General features: G+C 48.8%; 1 protein-coding gene across 4 annotated transcripts in view; it reads left to right on the top strand.

Moving 5' to 3' along the window:
- SERTAD2 (SERTA domain containing 2) overlaps nucleotides 1-19,448 on the top strand; it is a 124,769-nt gene extending 105,321 nt beyond the window's left edge. For 2 of the 4 annotated variants that reach the window (XM_062209541.1, XM_062209539.1), the window contains exons 2-3: nucleotides 12,819-12,933; nucleotides 14,237-19,448. In XM_062209541.1, coding sequence (XP_062065525.1) covers nucleotides 14,241-15,164 — 924 coding nt within the window. In that variant the 5' untranslated portion in view covers nucleotides 12,819-12,933; nucleotides 14,237-14,240 and the 3' untranslated portion in view covers nucleotides 15,165-19,448. The remainder of the gene's footprint in view (nucleotides 1-12,818; nucleotides 12,934-14,236) is intronic. The other 2 variants (XM_062209540.1, XM_062209538.1) reach the window with 1 other exon arrangement.
- Nucleotides 19,449-24,676: the final 5,228 nt, after the last annotated feature.

Genomic DNA, 24,676 nt, shown 5'->3' with positions numbered 1-24,676 from the left:
GAAGGGAGGGAGGACGCAACTGCTACAGCAGGTCTGACAAGTTTGGGGTGCCCAAAGGCAGCTTTGTTTCTCTGGAAACTCCAGTAGCAGCAAACTTAAGTTCTTCCAACTCGTTCACTGTCTGTCACTTTGCAGGAACCTGTAGTTTGCAGGGTGAGAGGAATCTGTTCTCAAGCTTTGTTTCCTTTAGAAGCCTTCATAGATGGTTAGCTGGAAAGGAGAAGCTACACCAAACATTTTTAGGCTTCCAAGGAGTGTCTCATAGAATAGCAAAAGGAGAGGGTTCTGGGTCTTTGGGACAGCACATGTGTCTGTATCTTACTGTTCGTGTGCCCACTCACATACCCAGACGCAGTCTTGTTGACAGTGGGCTGTGCGTGAGCCTGCGGAGCCCAAGAGCACTTACTCTTGGCAGGCTCTAAGGCAGTAATCAGAAGGCCCTTGCTGCAGATGAACCTTTGGCCCGTGCGCCAGCCTCCCTGTCCCACGGCTTATCATCCTGGGCCATGCCACAGCTCCCCGGGGCTGGGAGCCAGCTTGCTGGAGCGCCCCGCCCTGGTGCAGAGGTGCCTGAGTTAAGCTCGGGGAATCTGAAAGTCCCAAGGCCATCTCTGCAACAGAACAGGCATAAAACTCCAGCCACGCTCAGGGGGCCGTGAGCCAAACTATATCCCCAGAGCAGATAACTTGTTTTAGAAGAGATGATTCCAGTTGCTTTCCTCTTTTACAGAGGGAGGACCTGGGGGCACCTTTGGGTGCCAGGCTGTCACAGAAAGCCATCTTGGCAGAGCAATTTGGGCATGATGGACCTGTCCCCTTATCAGGAGCCTGTTGGTGGTCTCTTCCCGAGGAGTTTTAAAATACAGAGTGCTTTTTAAAATAGAGAGCTGGGCTGGTTGGGGGTTTCCTATAAGGAGCCCGGAAGGTAACCAAAGATGAAGTGATTGAGAAGTACTTTCCTTAAAAACATTACTTACGTTTACCAGGGACCTCAGATTATTTTGATTGTGTTTGACTGAATGACTTTGCTTAAAGTTCAGTGAGTCATCAGTATTAATACCCAGAAGTCCTTGGGAAGAAATACTTTTTATCTCAAAAGAGCCCCAAAGTAGTTATTTTAAAAGGAAGGTGGCCACCATGTTTACAAAGTATCATTTGCTGTCCTCAACTTTTGTATCCTCATTGCTTTTTTTCTACTGTGTGAATTATCCAAGTAGAAGATATAAAGTTTAAATTGTCTTTGTAAAACCTTATCGTTAGCCTGCGTCATCTTTATAGGCAACTAAAATAAACATTATGAGCATATGGGGTACTTACGCAGGACAGGTATTTCCATATTGGAATAGTCATTTCTTCCTTTCAATATGTCTCGTAAGTACATGGCTATTATCCCATACAACGTTTGTGTTCATGCCGTGTTTTAGAAATGTGATATTTTTCTCTTAAGGAATCTAGTTTTAAGCCATACACTATTTTGTTTTACTAAGTGAATGAAAAAATAACATCCAATTTTCCTCTTTAGACTACATGTAGAAGTTAAAAGATTAAATATATTCTGTACTTGGGAATATTTTAAGTGATCTTTCACAGCCAATAAAGCATACAAATTTGAATGCGTGATCAGTTTTTGGTTTTTAGCTTTTAAGAAACACTTCCATAAAAGCACTTCCTGCTGTAGCATACTTAGTTTGTATTCCTTGGTTGTATTCAGTGGCAAATAGTTGACTGAAACATAAAACCTAGGAGGCAACCTTTGGTTTTTAACTAAGGTGCAATTTAATTTTTCACAGAATTATTCTAAAAACTTACATTTACCTGTTTTATGTAACTGAAGATGTTCTTTAGGGAGGGAAATTTGTCATACACTTTTGGCAAAACCTCTGGTTTCCAGCCTAGGCCTTTTTTTATTTTTTCCTGACGTTGTTTGTTAAGGGTCTCCAGCGTGAGGGGAAAAACAAGGTATCTTTGGGGAAAAGATGCTACAGGAGGATTGAAAACAGAATCTCATCCAATTATAAATAGGGGAGAAAAAATATCTTCATTATGCCCAGGGATGGGGGGAGGGAGAGAGGCATGTTTCATGAGGGCAGCACGCGATCTTTGGGGAGAATCGCTCACGTCTGAGGATTCCTGCCCTTCATCGTTAGTGAAGCTTCCTTCACATTCAGAGTTCTAGAGAGGTACTCTTGGCCCTGAACTATTAGGAAGTAGCATCCCAATTTAAATCCTTATTATATATAAATATGTTCACAATTACCAATTTTCAAATGGAAACAGTGACGATTAATAGTTCATCTGTTGTGTTCCTTGCTATTGAACATACAACATCATATAATCTGAACTTGTAATTTGCAAAGAGAGAATTCCAGCAAGTAGTTACACAGTAACTCCCTTCATTATCTCCCTAAGGTTAATTGCACTACATTTTACAATTAAATGGCTCCTCCCAGCATCCTTTATGAAGGGTTTTCCCAAATAACTGCCCGCAGCAGTATCTGTTCCGAATGGAGGTAATTTACTATTATTAAGAAGCAGTGGGATTAGTGACGGCTTCTCTGCTATAAAATTCTGGAGACCCATTGTGTGGTTCGGAGTCCACTTCGGAAACCTCACTGGATATTCTGAGCTGCCGGCGTCTCCGAATCTGCACCTCCTCACATGGGTTTGTGTTTGTTGTGCGAGCGTGTTCTCGCTTCAGGAATCCTCCAGGGATTTTAACCATGGCTTTTGATACATCAGTGTTACCTATACACAGGCAACAAAACCTTTCTGGGTTGTGCTTGGCAAGCCTCCAAACTTCTTTAGCATTGTCCTTTAGATGCTTGCATTTGGGAGCAGTCTTGGATATGAATGTTTGTGCTTTGAGAGATGTGTAGCTGGAAACTGTAGTGGAGAAAGGCATTCCCACCGCCTTGTTACTCTGCTGCGCCCCCTTGTGGATGTGCTCCGTCTGTCAGAATGTAAAGGAGTTCTGACTCGTGCTGGACGTGGCTTGTTTACCTAGAGCACGGATAGCTTTCTTCTGTGCAAAAATCTATCAGTTAAAATGAGTATAATGGTTCTCACTGAATGTGCAAATAATTTATTGTGATTGTTTTTTAATTTCATAGAATTTCTAAGGTTTGTATTGACTTGTCATAGTTTAAACGTTTTATTGTGGAAAATTCCAAACATGCTGAACAGTAAAAGGAAGAGTACAGTGCATCACCTTGTACTGGCCGTCCAGCATCGACAGCCACAGACATTTTGCCTGTCGTATTCCATCAACATGTTCAGGGTTATTTTCCTCCCCGGAGTACAAAGCATCAGATCATATTTGATGTTTGTGTTTGTTAAGTTCCAATTCAGAACTGTCGTGTTCTACTCAGCCTTAACTTTAATTAGGTGTGCAGGCGTTTAGCCAGAATCCTCAAATAAAAGAATTGGTAGCACTTCCATTGTCCTTGGGAGAAGGTGACTGGTTTCTGTGGCTGAATAGACCTGAGATTAAGACCTAAAACTCCCAGCTGGCAGAGGTATCATAAGACAGGATATTAGAAACATTTTACACAACTTGATATTTAGTCTAAAGTACCTGATTTTCTTTCCAAATGTTTGCTGACAAGACCGTAATTAATTTGTAAGGAATAGTGATGTGAAACATCCCCTCCCTCTATCTTGTTTACTAATGGCATTTAGTTATCAATATCTCTAAAATTTCTTTCATTTTTCCGGAGAAAAGAATCATATTTGATAAACCACCAGTGTTGGGAATTGTCTTCAGTTTTATAGAAGCATGTAAAAATTCTGCGAGAGAAAGCTAGAATTTCTTAAAATGGGAACTGTAGAAAACAGCCCCGTACAGTCAGAGCCGTTGTTTCTGAAGTGGACTTGGAGGTTGACATGGCGGGGTTTCAGTTTCTCTGCAGGCTGTGAGGAGGAGGCCAGGAGGGTCGTCCTGTGGGTCTCCGTGCAGCTGCAGGGGCTGAGCTCCAGGCGCGGCTGCGGTGCCCCGCGGGCCTGGCCTGGTCGGCGGGGGAGGCCTGGGCCCACGGCACCCGGCTGCAAACAGTGGTGTCGGGTTACAGGTTCAGAGTCTCCCAGAGCACGGGTAACTGGCTGTTCTAGTGACTGGCTTTATAATTACATTGCCGATTTGTTAGGGGAGGCTTTGTCTTACTTACCAATTAGCATGGGTGTTACTGTGGGCACCTCCAAAACCCTGGATGAGCTTTGCGTTAAAAAAAAAAAAATGCTTTCTGACCCCAGGCAGCTTAGGGGTTAGCAGCACTTGCTGTCTAGCCGTCTTGGGCGAGCCCTTACCTTGTGAGTCTGGAAGCTGGGGCCGCTTTGCCACTGTTGCTGGCACTCCCTGGGCCATGGGCAGTCATAGCCCTGCACCCTCTGGCAGGAGGGACAGCGGGGACCCTCTTGCTTGTAGTAGCTTCCTGTTCTGACCCCGCCAGCATCACCTTCCCCAGGGTGGCTTTTGTGTGCTCCCTGGTGTGGGGGTGGGGAGGTTGTCGGGTGCTGAACACGTGGGTGGGATCACAGTGCTCCGTCGTGAAAGTTGTCTGAGCCAGCATCCCCCACCCCACCCGCATGGAAGTAGGCTGGGGCTTTTCCTTCCTGCCCCGGAGCGAGCTGCCTGCCGAGTTTCTGAAGAGCCCTTCCCCAGAGGCGGGCCTCCCGGCTGGTGGGAAACACCCTTTTGTTGAGAGCCCTGTCTCCCTTCCAACCACCCGGCGGAAGGCCAGTACGTGGAAGGAGGGGAAGGAGAATGTTCTCTTTCCCAAGTTGTCTCAAAGCAGTTTGTGGCCCAGCGCTGAGCCCGCTTCTCTGGGGCCTGGAGCCTGCCTGTCACACACACAGTTCACTGTGCCACGGACGCTGCTTTCTTCCACCCCTTCCTCAAAAGAAACAGAACGCGGTTCCACTCTCGGCCTTGGGTACTGGCGGCACTGTGTGTCAGAGGAAATGCTCCCCGCTGGCCTCTCCCCAGCCTTGGCTGCCTTTCTTTTCCAAAGAGGGGCTGCATGTGTGCGCGCGTGTGTGTGCATGTATCTCTGAACGGTCGATGTCAGTGCAGAGACCCGAGCGTATGGTTCCAGTGTTGGCATGGGCGCTGCTGGCCTCTTCCACCAGCAGAGCGGTGAGACCAGGGAGACAGCCTCTGAAAGCTGCCCTTGGAGTGAGGAGCCCTTTCCCAGACAGCTGTGCCCGCTCAGGTCTTTAAAAACTTGTTTTTGTCTGAAGCCTACAAGCCAGGGGCCGCCTCTACTGCGCTCCCCGGGCCCCACAGGCCCACCTGAAGCCACCTTCCCATAGCTGACTTTTAAAGCAACATGTTGCTTAATTGTGAAGCCTGCCGTAGGTCTGAAAAAGGACACCGCTGAATTTCTAGTTCCTGTTACTACTGCGAAAGGAAATTGGATCAGGCTCTTGACAGTGTATGGAGGGCATGAACCAGCTGGGCCTTGAGGTGTGTGAACGTGATGGCTTCCAGGAGTGCCTCCCTCCGAGCCACCTGCGTACCAACAGCACACCCTGTGAAAGCGTGCCAGTGGCTCCACCGCTGCCTGATCACTTTCAGCCACACATTTTTCAGACACACCTTCCCTATCACTTCCTCTCTTCAGAATTTGGACCCAAGCTACCAACTTTGAACCCCTCTCAGAGATCTTTTGAAGCCTAACTTCTCTCTCTGCATATTAAGCTGGGAAGTCTGTCGGTGAGGGACTTTTCTTGTCTTGGGCTGGGACTCTTGTTTGTGAGGGATCAGGTACAACCATAATGCAGACTTCCACATCTCTTTTGTGATTGGCTTGGAGCCTTTGAGGTGGGCTGGGGAGGACTCCTGGTGCCGGCCTCCCACAATCCCCTGAGGCCTAGCCCCAGGCTCTTGACTACCAGGAATCCCTGGTGACTGAGAGATGGGGTGAAGGTTACAGCAGGTGTGTGTGTGTATGACAGAGTAGTGGTTTGCAAACATAAATGTTATATAAAAACAATTAATTTTGACAGTTCAGACAGCATTAAAAGTGAACTTAAACCTGTTTAAGGGGCTGTCTGTTGCGTACTGGGGAACGCCATCGCCTGCGGTACAGGCATCCCATATGGGAGCCTGTTCATGTCCCGGCTGCTCCACCTCTGATCCAGTTCTCTGCTATGGCCTGGAAAAGCAGTAGAAGATGCCCCAAGTCCTTGGGTCCCTGCACCCATGTGGGAGACCTGGAGGAAGGTCCTGGCTTTGAATCAGCACAGCTCTGGCCGTTGTGGCCATCTAGGGAGTGAACTAGCAGATGGAAGGCCTCTTGCTCGCTCACTGTCTCTCTCTGTAACTGCCTTTCAAATAGATAGATAATTTTTTTTTTTTTTTAAAAAAAGGCTGTTTGAGAGACAGTAGCATTTAAAGTTGAAAAACAATCCAGTGCTGTGGCGCAGCCTAAGAGCCAGCATCCCATACAGGCGCCAGTTCAAGTCCTGGTTGCTCCACTTCCAATCCTGCTAATGTGCTTGGGAAAGCAGCAGAGGATGGCCCAAGTCCTTGGGCCCCTGCACCCACATGGGAGACCTGGAAGAAGCTCCTGGCTTTGGCGTAGCCCACCCCTGGTCGTTGTAGCCATTTGGAGAGCGAACCAGCAGATGGAAGACCTGTCTCTTTCGTAACTCTCCCTTTCAAATAAATAAATAAATCTTAAAAAAAAAATAAAGTTGAAAAATAGAATTAAATATTTCTTGATTCACTTTGTTTGAATTACCTTTCTTTCTAAAACATTTTTCGTTTGAGAGGCAGGGAAACAGCTGCCATCCATTGGTTGACCCCTGAATGCCCTTTAACAGCCCAGGCTGGGTTGGGCTGGGCTGGAGGCGAGAGCCTGGAACTCAGTTCTAGTCTCCCACACTGGTTAGCACGGACCAGAATCACCTGAGCCAGGCTTGCTGCCTCTCAGCATGCCCATTAGTCAGGAGCCAGACCCTGGGTGTCAGACCCAGGCATTGTGGGAGGAGGCATGAGCTTCTTATCCTCAAGGCCAAATACTCACCCTGTGGTTTTGTTGTGTGTTTTTGTTTTTGTTTTCTTAGTGCCTGAAAAAGCTGTGAAGTGTTGTGCTTTTAAACATTGGTGCCATGTCGGTTCCTTTTTGGATGTTGGGCGTAAGCCCTCCCTGCACTCATGGGAAGGGTTGGGTTGTGCTGGTGGGGTCTGGTGTATCCGTCTGAGGCTGAGTTCTGTCATTAAAACTGAGCTTCAGGTCGGCGCCGTGGCTCACTTGGCTAATCCTCCGCATGCGGTGCCGGCACACTGCGTTCCAGTCCCAGTTGGGGCGCCGGGTTCTAGTCCCAGTTGCTCCTCTTCCAATCTAACTCTCTGCTGTGGCCCGGGAAGGCAGTGCAGGATGGCCCAAGTGCTTGGGTCCTTGCACCCGCATGGGAGACCAGGAGGAAGCACCTGGCTCCTGGCTTCAGATCGGCACAGCGCCGGCCGTGGCGTCCATTAGGGGAGTGAACCAACGGAAGGGAGACCTTTCTCTCTGTCTCTCTCTCACTGTCTATAACTCTCTCTCTCTCTCTCTCTCTCTAACTCTGCCTGTCAAAAAAAAAAAAAAAACAACTGAGCTTCAGCTGCTTTAATTCTGCACATTGTCAGTAGCCATCATCAAAATGGTGTCTGTTCCTTTTTGTCCTACTTTGTGGAGACAGAAATCGGGAGGACCGTCCCAGTGAGGATGAACTGAGTAGAGACATCCTTTAGCTCAGAGATGACATGGGAAAGAGGAAATCGTGGTTCTCTAAGTGAGGTCCCCGGGGCAGCAGCACCTGAAAACTTGCCGGGAGTGCAGGTCGGTGGGGCCCAGCCATGTGTGTTGTACACACTCCCCGTGTGAGCCTGCTGCTTGCCCTCCACTGAGAGGAGGAGGGAGGCTGTGGCAGAAGAGCTTTCTGACTGGAGCTCAGGCGCCGCCTGGTGAAGATGTCCAACCCTGAGGGCTGTGCTGTGCAGTGCTCTCCCTCCCATCCTCCCCGCGAAGATGTTGGAGCTCAAGCTGTTTGAAGAGCCAATGAATATTCAATAAACAGGTGGCTCTGGTTGGTTGTAGGCCCCTTAGGGGTAGGCAGGGTGGGAGGGAGCACCCACTGGCTGCCTCAGGACTGGGGATCTCTAGCCCAGCCCTGAAGCTCAGGGTCCCTTGGGTCATTGTCTGGAAAACTGCACAGAAGGCAGGGCTCAGGGCTTGGGTCTTCCCAAGGCCAGGCAGGAGACAGAATGAGGTGTCGGCCCCAGGGTGACCTAGCAGGCGGGCCCCTTCCCCAGTGTTCCCTGGGGGCCCTTAATGAGCTCCTGCTACTGCTCCCGTCTTGGGGATGAGGCCTGGTAAGGCCTTCTGAAAGGTCACGTGCCGCTCCCATCGCGGGCTTAAAGAGCCATTGTTACTTCCTCAGAGTGCCTCAGGAAAGGGGGCTGCTGTGGAGTTGTCCACCCTGGACTTGAGCAGCCCGAGCCAGGCCCAGCACAGAGGCAGGGTCTGGCTTCTTGCCCTCTGGTTGTCAAGGGCATGTCTGGTCTTTTCTTCTTTAAATTGTTATACAAAGCCCTGAGAGTGAGAGTGCTCGCTACCCTTCCCCGCGCTGAATGTTGGAGGCCTCTCCTGGCCACACTAATTGCAAAGTTACTGCAGCGTGTTAAGCAAACTTTGGGCATGCCTCTATTTTAAGCAACAATGTGGAGTAGATTTTACGTTGCATTTTATTCCTTTCTATTGCAATTGAAATAGACATGGGATTAAGATCAGTGTTGTATGTGTTTTGTAATCTTACTGGGTATGTGGAGACCACTTTGTCTCCCAGTACAAAATAGAGAAATGAAAGCAAGCCTGCTTTGAGACTTGCTGCATCAGGGGTTCTTATGTACGCACTTACAGAGCATCCGAGGTTCAGTGCTTGGAGCTGTTCCTGCTCGTAGGCTTTGCCTTTCAGGGCCCTCCCCTTGCTGGCAGCTGTCTTACCAGGCTATCCCTAAGTCATTGGGATTATCACACCACTGTGACCAGCTGGGCCATTCTCATTGGAAATTAGGGACTTCTTGTATTGAAATCTCTCTGAAAGTGTCTCCACAGATTTTTCAGCTGTGGGAATTCCGGTAAATGCCTGTAGAATTGCATGGCTTATATGCTTTTTATTTTTATTTATTTATTTATTTTTGACAGGCAGAGTGGATAGTGAGAGAGACAGAGAGAAAGGTCTTCCTTTTTGCCGTTGGTTCACCCTCCAGTGGCCGCTGCGGCCGGTGCATCTCACTGATCCGAAGCCAGGAGCCAGGTGCTTCTCCTGGTCTCCCATGCGGGTGCAGGGCCCAAGCACTTGGGCCATCCTCCACTGCCTTCCCGGGCCATAGCAGAGAGCTGGCCTGGAAGAGGGGCAACCGGGATAGAATCCGGCACCCCAACCGGGACTAGAACCCGGTTTGCCGGTGCCGCAAGGTGGAGGATTAGCCTGTTAAGCCATGGCGCCAGCCATATGCCTTTTAAATAAGTGAGTTCCCTGAGTTCAATGATTATTCCTAAGGAAATGTTACTGAAAAAACACCTTTCATTCTTCTGATAAAAAGTCTTTGAAAACAATTAATTCTAGGGCAGGTGTTATTCTGATCTCTTGTAGCTCTCCCACAGTTCTGGGATATTCTATCGTTTCTTTCCCCAATTTTGTTCTCTTTTGCTTTTCAGTTCTGGATGCTTCTATTATTTTTTAAAAAAACATTTATTTGTTTATTTGAAAGACAGAGTTACACAGAGAGAGGAGAGGCAGAGAGACAGAGGTCTTCATCTGCTGGTTCACTCCCCAATTGGCCGCAATGGCCGCAGCTGCGCTGATCCGAAGCCAGGAGCCAGGAGCTTCTTCCTGGTCTCCCACGCAGGTGCAGGGGCCCAAGGCCTTGGGCCATCTTCCACTGCTTTCCCAGGCAATAGCAGAGAGCTGGATCGGAAGTACCTACACGTTACCTTTCCTGTAGGAAAGCAATAAGAATTCAAAGTGGCAGTGAGCTTGCTAATTCATTTTTACTTGTATTTTGGTTCACATTTAAGGGCAGTAATTCTTAAGCTTTGTGACAAGGGACCGTGTTATTCCCCCCCACTCCCATCTTTTTTATTTATTTGAAAGACAGAGAAACAGACACAGGGAGATCTCTCATCTGCTCATCTATTCCTCAGATGCTCACAACAGCTGGGACTGGGTCAGGCAGAAGCCAGGAGCCAGAGATCAGTCTTGGCCTTCCACATGGATGCCCTGGGCACAGCTACTTGAGCCATCACCTGCTATCTGCTGCCACTCAGGGTTCACATTAGCAGAAGAGTGGGAATGGAAGTAGAACCAGGACTGGACCCACTAACTGCTGTGCCATTTTAAGATTTATTTATTTATTTGAAAGTCAGAGTTACACAGAGAGAGAAGGAGAGGCAGAGAGAGAGAAAGAGAGGGGTCTTCCATCTGCTGATTCACTCCCCAGTTGGCCGCAACGGCCGGAGCTGCGCCGATCCGAATCCAGGAGCTTTCTCCAGATCTCCCACACGCGTGGCAGGGGCCCAAGGACTTGGGTCACCCTCCACTGCTTTCCCAGGCCACTGTAGAGAGCTTGATCAGAAGTGGAGCAGCCAGGACCTGAACCTGCGCCCACATGGGATGCTGGCACTGCAGGTGGTGGCTTTACCCACTACACCACAGTGCCAGCCCCTGTATTTATTTTTGAGAGCAAAGCGACTGACAAAGATCTCCCATCTGCTGGTTCACTCCCCAAATGCCCACAATGGCAAGGGCTGAGCAAGGCAGAAGTTAGGAACCCAGAACTCCATCTAGTTCTCTCTTATGGTGACAGGGCACAGCTACTTGAACCCTTATCACTTGCTGCTTCTTGCAGTTTGCATTAGCAAGGAGCTGGAATTGGGAGCTGGGACTTGAACCCAGGCACTGCAGTATTGGAACTGGGCATCATAACAGCTAGGCCAAATCCCTGCCCTGCTCCCGCCGCCATTTCCCCCACCTGCATGTGCGCGTGCACGCACGCACACACACACACACACACCCTTTCATGGGCTTTTGTAGAACACATTAAAATAATGACTTGAAAAAAGTAGAAATACAAAGATGGAAACAATAGAAACTCCACATTTTAAAATAATTTTTAATTGGAAAACTCCACTTTTAAGTGTTTGTTGATTTTTGTCTACGTGAAAAGCAGAGCAACAGAGAGAGAAAGTTTCTATCTGTTGATTCACTTCCCAATTGTCTGCAACAGCTAGGACTGGACCCTCCCAAAACCAGGAGTCCGAGTCCAGAACTTCTTCCACATGGATGGCAGGGGCCCAAGGACTTGAGCCATCAACTCTTCCGCCCAGGGTGCACATTAGCAGGAAGCTGGATTAGAAGCAGAGGCTAGTCTCTACCCCAGAGGATATGAGATGTGGTTGATGTCCTAGGCACAGCTTAACCTGCTGTGGCACAATGTCTGGCCCAAGAAGCTCTGTTTTACAGTTAGATTTGGAGACATACAACTACTCCTTGTATTTGCTGTAAAAGTTCCCAAATAATAGAGTATGTCTAGTTACCTCATCATTGACCAGTAACAGTTCACAGCCAGGCACCATCCCTGAACCACACTTTGAAAAACATTTTAGAGTATACATGTATTTGTGTACTCAAAAACACATTTAAATGTGTTGGCATGATCACAGTGTGACATAACATAGATCATATAACAACTTTCTATGAGAACTGAATGCTCTTAGAAGCTCTTTGGCAAAAGTGAAATTTTTCTGGAAGTATTTAAGTACATTGTAAGCAAACACAAATGGTATAATTGTGAACAGCTATGAGTTTCAAAACCCAGTTGTCTGGTAACACTTCTGATGCATTAAAGTAGAAAGGGTTTTGCAAATTGAATTGAAACCGCCTCCACTCAGATTCACCCTCAAGTTTAAATGAGCACACATTCTTTGGGTAGGAATATACAAATGACACCATTAGCACTAAACAGTAGGGAATATGTGTGGCCCATGCCGGATCAGATAAGTCAGTTGTCACCATCATAACCTTCCTTGCCTCTAACAACAGCTGGTCACAGGATGGGTCTTGGGTCCTAGTGATTGACAGCCCTTTCCTTAATGTTTACAAAATGAGGGGCAGTTAGTCTTACAAGTAACTTCACAGTCACCATAAGCACCAGCATATCTCAGACTGATTCTAACATTGATAGTTGGCAGCCATGTTCATCTGTCTCCTCAGGGACTGACACATGTGAAACCAGTCACTCCAGGTGGAACTTAGATGCCAGGCTCCATGTCTGCCTTGAGGGGCAGTGTGGCTTTCTTTTAAGCAAGCACTGGAAGAAAGTTCTGTAAAGGTTCTGTTTTGCTTAGCCCTACTTCTTTAAGGTGAGACTCCCAATCCCAGTGATGATGTATAGGAGGAGCTCTTCCGCCTCTTGAAGACCAGACTTTATTCACCTGGGACTGCCCATTGTGCCTAGCAGAGTCCCTGAGACGGTGGAGGTGTGGAGGGAATTAAGGGTTGAGTGAGATACATGCAATCACCTGAAGCAATTCAGTAAGAGAAAAGTGAGATTTAAGGAGGAAAACTGGGTAACTATGAACCAATTGTCTGCTTATGAAGATACCAGAAAGAGAGGGTTGTATTGAGGTAAGGATTAACACATCTCTGAGTGTTGTAGCGCAAGTGAGAGAGTGTGGTTTCATTAGAACCTGGTCTGGACAACTGTATTAATGAAGTGGTTAGAAAGTGAGGTCTGGGAGGTAAAGGCTAATACTTGAGACTGTTCTGTTTAGACAGTAGGAGTTGATGTGACCTTGGAGACATTCTCCAGAAGGTGACAACCAGCTGAAGACCAGTGTTCGCTAAGGCCAGAGCAAGAGAGGATGCGGCCTGGGCTGTGAGTGGCAGGTGAGATGGAGTAGGAGTTCCCTCTGTGGTTTTAAAATTCAACCTTTGGGCCCGGCACTTGTCCTGGTGATTAAGACTCTAGTTAAGAAGCCCATGTCCCATATTGAAGTACATGGGTTTGATGCCCATATCTGCTCCTGACTCCAGCCTTCTACTCATGCACACCCTGGTAGGCAGTGGTGATGGCTCAAGTACTTGGGTCTCTGACACCCACTTTCCATGAGAACTGGAGAGCTGGATTGGGTTCCTTGCTCCCGCCCCAGCTATTCCACACATTGGGAGAATAAACCAGCAGATGGACTCTTCTCTGTCTTACCTGTTTCCCTCTGTGTGTGTGACTCAAATAATTAAACATTTTTTAAAAATTCAGTGCATTACAAATTCTCCAGATCTAAGACATAAAGTCACTGTTTGAAATATACAAGTGTGTATGTATGTATGTGTATATGTGTATGTATATGTTTAACATATCTGGAATCAGTTGATATTTCATTATGAAATGTCTCTAGGACCCAACATCAATGTTTATAATCAGAGCAAATTACATTAAAAGTTAATCCAGTTGCATTCAGACATAACTGTGTGTGATGAAATCGAGCCAAGGAAAAACTTGGGTCGTGGAGCATGCATTCCTCCCCTTGGTTCCAGAAGGAAAAGTGGTGGCAGCCCAGCCGGTGTGGTCATTTAACACAGGCCAGGTGCTTCACCACATGTCACCACACAGGCAGAAAAGCTCTGTGCATAATGAGGAAGGAAAAAGCATTTTGAAAGTACACACAGTTCTCCCAAAATTGTACATGTTCCTCCGCCTCGAACTTGGCTCTTTTAATCATCCAAGATGTGTTCTAGCTGTAATTTATGACACCTATATCTGTTTAGGTCATAGCATTGTAAGTGTTTTCTTAGACTTTAAAAATAAATCTACTTGGGGGAGGGAAATTGAACTTGCATGATAATGTTAGGCATGCAAACGCAGGCACATGAACTGAGAAAGTCAAAATCACCGTTTCCATGGCAACACTTAACTTGTCTGTGTGGTACACATTTCTCAAGAAACACATTCTGCAGACTACCTAGTGATAAAAACTGTTCCACTGCATACAAAGGTAGATTGTAGATTTCCCCATTGTCTCCGGTTCAGAAGAGCCTTCCCCGAATTAATCCACGGGTTCTTCCCAATAATTGAAGTCCGAGTGCTGACCTAAATCCGAGTCTTCTTTTTATTTGCACTCCTCGCGTCCTTTTCTTGGTAGAGGTCGGCCTTTGTGTGATTCACGGCGTGTGCTTCCGTTCTCTCTTGCAGATATATGTTGGGTAAAGGAGGAAAACGCAAGTTTGACGAGCATGAAGATGGGCTGGAAGGCAAAATCGGGTCTGCCTCCGACGGTCCGTCCAAGGTGTCTTACACCTTACAGCGCCAGACTATCTTCAACATTTCCCTTATGAAGCTCTACAGCCACCGGCCCCTGACGGAGCCCAGCCTGCAGAAGACCGTGCTCATCAACAACATGCTGCGGCGCATCCAGGACGAGCTGAAGCAGGAGGGGAGCCTGCGGCCCGCCTTCGTGCCCTCCGCACAGTCCGCCGCCGCGCCGGGCGACAGCTTCCGGGACACGGCGCCCGCGCACCCCTGCGACCCCGGAAGCACTACGCCCCTGGAGGCCTGCCTCACCCCCGCGTCGCTGCTCGAGGCCGACGACGACACTTTTTGCACTTCGCCGGCGGCCCTGCCGCCCGCGGCTCCCGCCAGACTCTCCCCTCCAGCCCTCCTCCCGCCGGAGAAGGACAGCTTCTCCTCCGCCCTGGACGAGATCGAGGAGCTGTGTCCCACATCTACCTCCACAGAGGCCGTCGCGGCCACCACGGACGCCTCGAAAGGGACCTCCAGCGAGTCCGGTGGCCCGAAGGCCGAGGGGCCCCCGGAGTGCCGCGCGGACGACTCGAAACTCATGGATTCTCTGCCTGGGAACTTCGAAATAACGACGTCCACGGGTTTCCTGACAGACTTGACCCTGGACGACATCCTGTTCGCCGACATCGACACGTCCATGTATGATTTTGACCCCTGCACCTCCGCTGCGGGGACGGCCTCAAAAATGGCCCCCGTGTCAGCCGACGACCTCCTCAAGACCTTGGCCCCTTACAGCAGCCAGCCGGTCACCCCGAGTCAGCCTTTCAAAATGGACCTCACAGAGCTGGACCACATCATGGAGGTGCTGGTAGGGTCCTAAGGCCAGGCTTCGGCGAGCGTGCCCGCAGCCCTGACAATTCTCCACACTGTGCATGCACCCTTGCTTGCCTTTTTCAGAAGAAAAGAACGTTTTACAAAAGGATCACACTAGTTTTTGCTTTGAGCAGAGTTGGAGTGCCTTCATCCAAGTATGACCACTTTTAATCCGCCGTCTGGAGTGGTTCCTCAGACTCGCTGCGTGGTGTAGGAGAGGGGACAGAGTTGCTAGGTCGAATGGCAGAAATACCCAGTTCAAGTGAAGCACAAGGATTAAGTCGGAAAAGCTGTAAATTGCATGTGCATATTTGTCTATTTTTTCTATAAGTTTTATTGCAAGACGTAAAAATGAAAAAAATATATATATATTATTTAGATGATCTCAGTCCCTTTTCTGGCGTTTTTGCCCTGTATAGGTTGACTTGGCAATTCAGCCTTTTTAGAGGCATTAACTACTCCTCGTTAAGTGTTGCATTTACATGGCTGTTTAGAAAACTGCTACCCAAATTTATTTTATATTTTTGTACAGATTCTGCAGTTTATGATATTGTTTTTCTAAAAACAAATGCTGTTTATACATATGAGATAGCTATTTTGATAGGATTTGCTCACATAGTTCCTGCAAACTTCAGATGTACAAGTGGCACTTGTACTTTTATAGAGCTGTAATGTTTTATATGTGTATGGTGCAAGAGAAAAGTGGATCAAATCAGTCTGCAACTGATGTCCCCCAGTGCACACACACACACACACACACACACACACCCTCCCTCCCTGCTTTAAGGATGGGCCAGGTGATATCACACCCAAATTTCACAAGCACTGACTCCCTGGCACAGACACCCGCCAGTACTGTGACTTCCAAAGCCAGAGCCACGTCTGCTCATCAAACTTGCATTAAGCAGTTGGCGGGAGAGGGCCGTGGAGGTCGGGGTTGAAGTGATGGTTCTCCAGCTTCCTCTCCTGAGGGGAGGCCTACCCTCTTACTTAAGAGTGTATTTATGCCAAGTTTGCGCTTTTGTTTTTATTTATTTTTTAATGAAAACCCAAATCTTTCCTTTTTGGTGTAATTTTTATGATGCCCTGAAATTCTACACCTGAACAAAATTTTCCAAAAAAACAACCAACCTCTTCGCAGAACTAAGCCCTACTGCAGTGCTTGGGCCTCTTAAAAGAAGGACATCTCCCCGGAAGGCATCCATAATGTTGCTAGATTGTCTCTTCCAGCTGCCCCTCCCCGGAGCTTTTGTTCCCTCTGTTGCTAAGAGCTGAAAACTGCACCTCGATGATTACCAGACTGAGCGCCACTCGCCTCTGGTGGCCGGCCCGGACACACTCCTAGAACATCTGTGACTCTGAACTTGGAGTTGGTCACCTGACACCACGATTTCCCATCAGGTTGCTGTCTTAACTCAGCTGCTAACTTCACTACACTTTACAAGGCTGTTTGACCCAAATACACAGACAGGACTTTCTATGCATGTCTCCCCTGTGCCCCCTGCCCCAGGACACCCTTAAGAAGTAGCTTTTGATCCCTAGTGGTGTGCATTTAATTTTAAACTGTTTCCAGTGTATCATGCTTGTTGCCGAAATTGTTTATGGCCTTTTCGTTTCAGTTGTTTATTCTAATGGTACTTTAGCTGTTGAGTGCAGGTTACAACCTATATTGTTACGCAGATGGCTTCTTCTTTAGGAATAACTTTTATATTTATTTAAAAATTTAAATTATGGGATTTTGTTTTTTCGTTATTGTTATTGTTGTTGTCATTGTCGTTGGTCATTTGTCAATATTCAGTCACCTATTCTGCTCGCTTCTTGCCATGGATGAAAAAAAGACAACTTTATAAAATGGCACTTTAAACAAGCCATAAACAGTTTTATTTTTATAATGCACATGGCAAAGAAAATTTGTGATGAAGGAACTGCTCATCTAAGCAAAAGATTCCTGTATGATAGGATTAAATTTTCCTGCATTCTAATTTACTTTTTTCCGCACTTGAATGTGTTTTAAAGGCTAATTATCAACTCAGCAAAGCAGTGAAAAACTGATCAAATTGCACTTGTTCTCCTATAAGCAACCTCCACACAGACACCTCCTAACTGCTGTAAGGTGTCATTTCCTTTGATGGGACCAGGGACCATATAATTAAGGTGAGGGTTGTTGGGGATGCTTCCAGTGTCACCATGCCTGTCCACTTGTTCTGTGGAGAACAAGTCTGCCCACATGCCAAGCTTTCTATAACTGGAGGAGCCTGCGAACTGGCCACATACCGCACACATCTCCATGCGTATGCAATGGTATTGATTATTCTCGACAATAACAGGGTAAAGCAGTTGACTTGCCATTGTTAAAAACTGATTTACAGTAACTTAGAACAACTGTACTTTCGTTGGATTAGCAAATCATGTGTTTAAACAAATCCCATATGTTGGGCAACAATTCAAATAAGCAGAGAGAGAGAGATGTTGCCCAAACTTGGTTCTCTGACTCCCATGTATTTGTGAGCTTCAAAATGAAAACAAACATATCCCACCCACCCACCCCCAACAGCAGCAGGCAGATAGATGCTTTTTAACTCGACACCCTTGCGGTAAATCCTTGGTACTCAAAAGTCTTCACGAGACAGACGTGGGAAATTATTGGCCTGTTTTCAGTAAGAGCAAAAGCATCAGGGGTTCAAATTGTCTTTGTGTCGTATCTTTTACAAAGTGTGATGGATGTCCCAACAGGGAAGAGTAGGAGCCGGAGTGGAGTCGCCAGGTCCCAGTCGGAGTGCGGGATGTGCTTCCAGATGCCGCCTGGCAGCAGTGCCTTTCCCTTCATAAAAGACATCGTGTGGCATCCAGGGCCAGGCAGGCAGCTCGAGGTGCTTTCTGAGAAAGACACGCCGGCTGGGGCTGGGGCTGGGGCTGGGAGAGGACGATCATTGACAGTTATGTGCAATGAAGTGACAAGATGAGAGCAGAATCCTAAGAGCTTTGAATTTGAAGTGATTTTTTTTTCCCCATAAGTTATTTATTCCTTTGTTCCGTGTAAATATATTTATTTTACTGTGGAGCGCTAACAACATCTGGACCGTAACATGTGCAGAATGTATGGTAGGAATGTATTCTCTTGTAGGAATGTAAATCTGTATCACAAGGGGGTCCCAGCCAGGCCCCCTGGGTCTTCTCATCGTATGCACAGTCCATGTTCCTTTTTACTCTCTTCTCTAATATGGGTCTATTTGAAATATGCAAAAGGTATGGATGAGGAATGTTCTAATACCTCCAAATTTTTAAGAAAATGAAGCATCAAAGGGTTGATATTTTTTAAGGTTTTTTTTTTTTTTTTTAGCAGCACTTTCTCTTGATGACAGAAGAGGCGACTGTTCGGGCACCCTCGTTCATACCAAAGGGTGAGAAATGGGCCGGAGCCGCCTGCACACCTCTTGAGTGTCTTTACCAATTGAGCTTTCAATCGCCATAGCCCCTCGGAGTGCCCCAGCTGCCCTGAGGTCAATCAAGGAGAATTTCTTAACTACATAAGCTCCAAAGAGCCAAAGTATCAACTTACAGATCGTTTTTAAAGCTTAAATTTATTAACCACCTTTGCGGTAAACAATGAATTATGAATACCGCAAGGCAGCCTTCTTGAATGACAGATGTTTAAAAAAGAGAGAGAGAGAGAGACTACTTTGTGCAGCGATTGTTATTCTACTCTCTATGAATTGTCTTAACTCAAAACCTTGCTGTTACAAATTGGACCTTTATACATTTTCTGAAAACAGCATATTTAAACCTGTTCTGGCTATAAATGGTTAACGGCCTGTAACTGTCCTGCACCTGACAGCGGCCAGGTGTATGCGTCCTGCTTATGTACAGTTGTCTTTGATGCTCCTAAGAATTGAGTCTCTGTGGTTCTCAAATTTAGCCAGGATCAAATGCTGTCGCAGACAAAGCCACTATCATTTTGGACTTCTTTAGGGGATTACAAGTTAGGAAGAGAAGTGCACTCCATACGTGCAAATGAACGAGATTTTGAAAAAGAAGATGTACATAGTGACACGTGTGGTGCATGGTTTTTGAGGAGGGCGTTTTGTCAGAAAGGAGGTATAACCTTTCCCCCACAGACCTGAGAGCTGTGCCTTTTCTATGCAATATTACAGATGTTACATCGGAACCCAGGTGGCTGTCTTCACGTGTAGGTTTGGGCTGTAATCTGAACAATTGGACAGATTAAATGTACATGGAAATGAGCAGTCTTACTTTTGTAGTTTTATATTATACAATAAACAGTTAAAAGAGAGAGGCGTGCTCACAGCTTGCTTTCTACCTCACGTGTTATTTTTGCTCCTGCTGGGCAGCCCCTTGGGGCCCCTGCGGCGGTTGGTACTGCTGGTGTTCCTGGACCTTCGACTCCTGGCTCTCCCCACTCCTTGTAGACGCGCATTTTTCTCTCCCGTACCCCAGCTCCCCCTAACCATTGCTTTTCCAGGGTTTGACCCATGGCCAGCCCTTCACTGAGCCTCCAGTCATTCCACTGCCTGCTTTCTTGAGGCGATCAAATCCCCTGAGGACCCTGAAACCTATTCCAGCCCCCGCCTCTCTCCTGAGCTGTGGAGCTCTGCATCTACCTAGATTTGCTGTCTCATACTTGGAATGTCTAAGCCTTTCCCCACGGGAGCTGGCCCTTCTCCCACGCCCAGGCCCGACTCAGCTGTCTGCACAGCGCCTGCCTTCCAGTGCCAGCTCCGTCGGCCGCCCTGCCGCCTCCTTTCCATCTCCCGGGCCTTCTGCTCTCCTTGCCTCCGCTTCCCAGCTAAGTCTTCCCACCACAATTATTCCTCTAACTTCCCTGGTGCTAGAGTTCACGTTCGGAAACTCCAGTGGATCATGTGATTGACGCACATGTTCCCTGCACACACATACACATACCCATGATACAGTCTGGCCCCTCCCTCTGCCACCTTCAGAGGTGAGCAGGAGAGATCCTGTACAGCCAGCCTTGACAGCAGGGCCATCTGATGGAGCCATGGGATTCACGCCCTGCCTGCCCAAGTTGTGGGCCACCATACTAGCTGGTGAGGGGATGGGGCTGGATGACCTGGGAAATAAGGGTCCCTTTCAGTCAGCCATGGAATATGGGAGGGGGTGGGAGTGGCCAGAGGAGGTATTACTGATTGAATTGTGTTCCCCCAAAAAGGGAGGCTTTGGAACCTTAATTTTGAGACCTCTATAGAACAGGAGAAGGTCAAGTTACAAGGAGGCTTTTGGTGTGGGCCCTAATCGGGTACGACAGTGTCCTTAGGAAAAGTTCTAATGCAAGCAATCACACACAAGAACGCCATGCACAGATGAAGGTGGAGAGGATGGTGATGCTTCTATCTGAGTTAAGGAATGCCAGAGAGCTGGCAAACACCAGAAGCCAGGTGAGTGGCAGAGTGGATTCCAACTTACAACCCCAAAGGACCCAACCCCACCAACACCTCCATCCCGGATCCAGGAAAGTCAGTATCTGTTGTTGAGTCTCCCTCTGCTTGGGGTCCTAGTTCAGGCAGCCAGAACAGACCCGAAGGAGACGGCAGGAAGATTCCCATCCAGACATCCTGGGGAGGGAATCGCTCATCGGACAACGAGAAAGCATGTCCGTGCCTCAGGAGAGAGGTTTGTATCTGGAACCAGGAGCCTCTGCTCCTAATTCAAGGGTGACCTCAGCAAGTGATCTGAGCTGTGCTTATGAGAGCAAGGTAAAGTCATAGCTCCTAAAGCGCTTTCAAAATGTTGACTGTACAAAAGAAATGCCGGCTGTCAATGTCCCATCCTCTCTTGCCTGGAACTGTACCCAGCACACAGTAGACACCCAAAATACTTGCTGAATTAAAAGAAGAAGGTCACCCTTCTCCATGGGATGAGAGAAGCACAAGCACTCAACATCTTCTGGACCTGCCCATTCCAGGCACCGTGCACCAGCACCCTGTCTGTGCAACCCAGCTCAGGCTTCCCCCACTACTCACAGAGACTATCTACCATTGAAAGGCAAGCTTGATACCAGTGCATCACCCCAGTCAAAGCCAATGGCTGCCTTTTGTGAGCTCCTGCAGGGCTCATGCCTCTGCACGTGGCAAAGCAAGGCTCACCGTGTCTTCAGGTTAGCAGCACACTGTTTCCTTGGCTAGTCCACACTTTCTCAGAGCAGCGACCCTGCCCGCTGCCTGCTTTGTAGGTGAGATGTTAATGGAATGTGCTCATGCGGTCTACCTGTCTTGCCAGTGGCTTATGTGTTCTGATGGCAGAGCGGAGGAGTTGCATCTGAAACCACGTGGCCCTCAAAGGCCAAAATATTGGCCATCTGTGCCTTTGCAGAAGAAGTTGTCGAGGGCTGGCATTGTGGTGCAGTGAGCTGAGCAACCTGGCAACACTGGAGTTCCATATTGGAGAGCCAGTTCAAGTCCAATCCAGCTCCCTGTGATAGCCCAAGTGTTTGGGGCCCTGCCACCTATGTGGGAGACCCAGATGGAGCTCCTGGCTCCTGGTGTCTATGTGGTGTGACCTCACCATTGCAACTATTTGGAGAGTAAACCAACAGATGGAAGATATTTCCTCTCTCTCTCTCTCTCTCTGCCTTTCAAATACATAAATCTTAAAAAGCAGAGAAGTTTTTGCCAAATCTGGAACTTTGCACCCCACACAGTACTTAGTTAGAACAGTGTCTGAGTATACTGAGGGGCCACGCCCAGGACATATTCTTTCCTACCCCTTTCCCCAAAGAGTGACTACAGTACAGGTGCCTAGGGAGTCCTGAGGGCTGGAATTGGGGTGCAAGGGCCAGACCAGACAGAGCAGTCAGGAAATCACACAAGGGCAGAGATTTCCCAAGAGCTTAAGTCCTGGAAGGGGTCTTAAAGATGGATCCCCTGGTCAAAGGGACCTATTTTACAGATGTGAAAATGAGACCCAGGAGGGGAGATGATTATTAACTAAGGCGAGATACAACTTATGGCATTGGCGTTTGGAGCAGACAGGCTGAGTTCGAACCCTGACTGCACCATCTATAGCCTGCAGCTGGGCTGGCATTGTGGCACAGCAGGCTAAGCCACTGCTTGCAATGCCAGCATCCTTTAGCAATGGGAGTTCTTGGCTCCTGGCTCCTGGCTCTCGACTTCGGCCTGGCCCAGCCCTAGCTGTTGTGGCCTTTTGGGTAGTAAATCAGCAGATGGAAGCTCTCTCCTTGTCACTCTGCCTTTCAAATAAGCAAATCTTTATAGCCTATAACTTTGGGCAGCTCCCTCAACCTCTCTGTACCTCAGCTTTCTTATCCAGGGGCCATTTTCCTCCTGCGCCATCTCAGGGCAAGGTGGTGGGGGTGGGGGTGGGGGTGGGGGAGAACCAGGAGGAGACAACACCACATGAAGGAGGGAGGCAGAGGTGAAATCGAGCTATCTCTTGGATCAGTGGGGATTAAATGAGGCAACAGATGTGAACAAATGGTTTGAGGACTTTTTTTTTAAGATTTTTTATTTATTTATTTGACAGGTAGAGTTACAGACAGTGAGAGAGAGACAGAGAGAAAGGTCTTCCTTCCATTGGTTTACTCCCCAAATGGCTGCCACGGCCGGAGCTGCACCGATCCAAAGCCAGGAGCCAGGTGCTCCCTCCTGGTCTCCCACGTGGGTACAGGGCCCAAGCACTTGGGCCATCCTCCACTGCCTTCCCGGGCCACAGCAGAGAGCTGGACTGGAAGAGGAGCATCCGGGGCTAGAACCCGGTGCCCATATAGGATGCCAGCGCTGCAGGTGCAGGATTAACCTAGTGGGCCACCGCACCGGCCCCGAGGACATTTTTTAAAAACCTCAAAAAGAGGCAGGTGTTGTGGCTCAGCAGTGGGTCAAAACACCACTTGGGACACTCGTGGCCTGCACCGTGCTTGAGTGTGGTCACAGCTATACCACTTCCAATCCAGCGCCTGCTAGTGCATCCTGGGAGGCAGCAGTTGATGACTCAAGTGCTTAGGTCCCTGCCATCCACATGAGAGACCCGGATGGAGTTCCTGGCTCCTGACTTCAGCCTGGCCAACCCTGGCTATTGTGAGTACTTGGGGAATAAAGCAGCAGATGGAAGATATCTCTCTTTCTCTACCTTTCAAGTAGATGGGAAAAAAAAAAAAAAAAAAGACAAATCCACAAGTGTTAGCTATTGCTAACCTAACAGCGGACACAGGTAAAACTGGGCTCCCCTGCTCAGGGCAATGGTAATAGCATCTGAAGGCGTGTGTGGGGTGGGGCCCCGTGATTTCCTAACTCCATGCACGTGTCTCGGGTCAGTTACTTATTTACAGAGAGCACGCTACATGCTGGTGCAGCGAACTGGGCTCCTTACGTCCCTGTGGCCTCTTCCTTCCTTGCTTCTAATGTCCTTTTGTTCTTCTGGGAATGGTGAGTAGCGGTCCCCAGGGTTACCGCCCACGAGCACTCTGGTGTGCCCCACACTGCTGAGTGCTGGTGTGGGTCAGGGGGCCTCCTCTCTCCAGGTGCGTCTGCCTGCGCCAGTCCTGCCTCACAGAGGCTCAGAGAGTGAAAGCAGCTGCCCAGGGCTCACATGCTGGCAAGTGGCAGAGCTGAGCTGGCGTGGAGGCCCCGTCCCTCTGCACGCTCCCTGCCTTCAGCTTGGAGGCCAAGCAAAGCCAGGGAGTCAGGAGGCCCTGTTTGCTCCAAGTTTCACCTCTATCACTTGTCTGGCCTTGGACAGCAGCTCCGCCTCCCTCCTTCATGTGGTGTTGTCTCCTCCTGGTTCTCCCCCACCCCCACCCCCACCGCCTTGCCCTGAGATGCCGCAGGAGGAAAATGGCCCCTGGGGGCCGGCGCTGAGCCGGGAGCTGGCATAGCTCTTTAGGGCTGGCTGCCCCCCACATTCTCTCGTCGGGGCTCCATGTGGCTTGGGCCAGTCTGTCCCCTCTCAGGTTCTCCACGGCAGAAGACGGAGGCAGCAAACGCATGCCTGCTGCCTGCCCCAGGCCACAGCTCTCCTTGGCAACAACAGAACCACGGGGGGGGGGGGGGTGCTCTGCCTCGAGGACAGCCACTGCCCCCAGGTGCCAGACTTCTAGGATGGCATGGCCGTGTGCATCGTCAGGAGGCACGGATGCTGGCATTGTCCCTGGGGCTAGGAACCCCCTCCACAGCAGGCTGGCTGCCCCAGCCCCACAGCCCGCCAGGCTGCCTCCCTCCCTGGGCAGGGCAGCCAAGCTGCCAGCTGCCAGCAGGCCTATTGTTCGGCAGTGACAAGAAATGGCTGAATGGCTGCGGGAGCACAGGCCCGGAGAAAGGCTGGGGGCGGGGAGCGGGAGGAGAGCTGGGGAAGTGTCTCCCCACCCCAGCTTCCCTGGAGGGCTGGCCTGCATGCTTGGGACAAGTCAGAGATCAACACGCCACTGAGACCAGCCTACGGCCCCGCTCCCTGGGGCCTGACAGACTCCTTTTCAGTGTCTTCTAGGATGTGATTGCGGTGGAAGTTTGTGTATCAGCATAGGGAGTCCGG

This window comes from Lepus europaeus, chromosome 13, assembly GCF_033115175.1.
Source record: "Lepus europaeus isolate LE1 chromosome 13, mLepTim1.pri, whole genome shotgun sequence".
Classification (NCBI taxonomy): Eukaryota; Metazoa; Chordata; class Mammalia; order Lagomorpha; family Leporidae; genus Lepus; species Lepus europaeus.
This window is presented reverse-complemented; position numbering and strand designations above follow the sequence as displayed.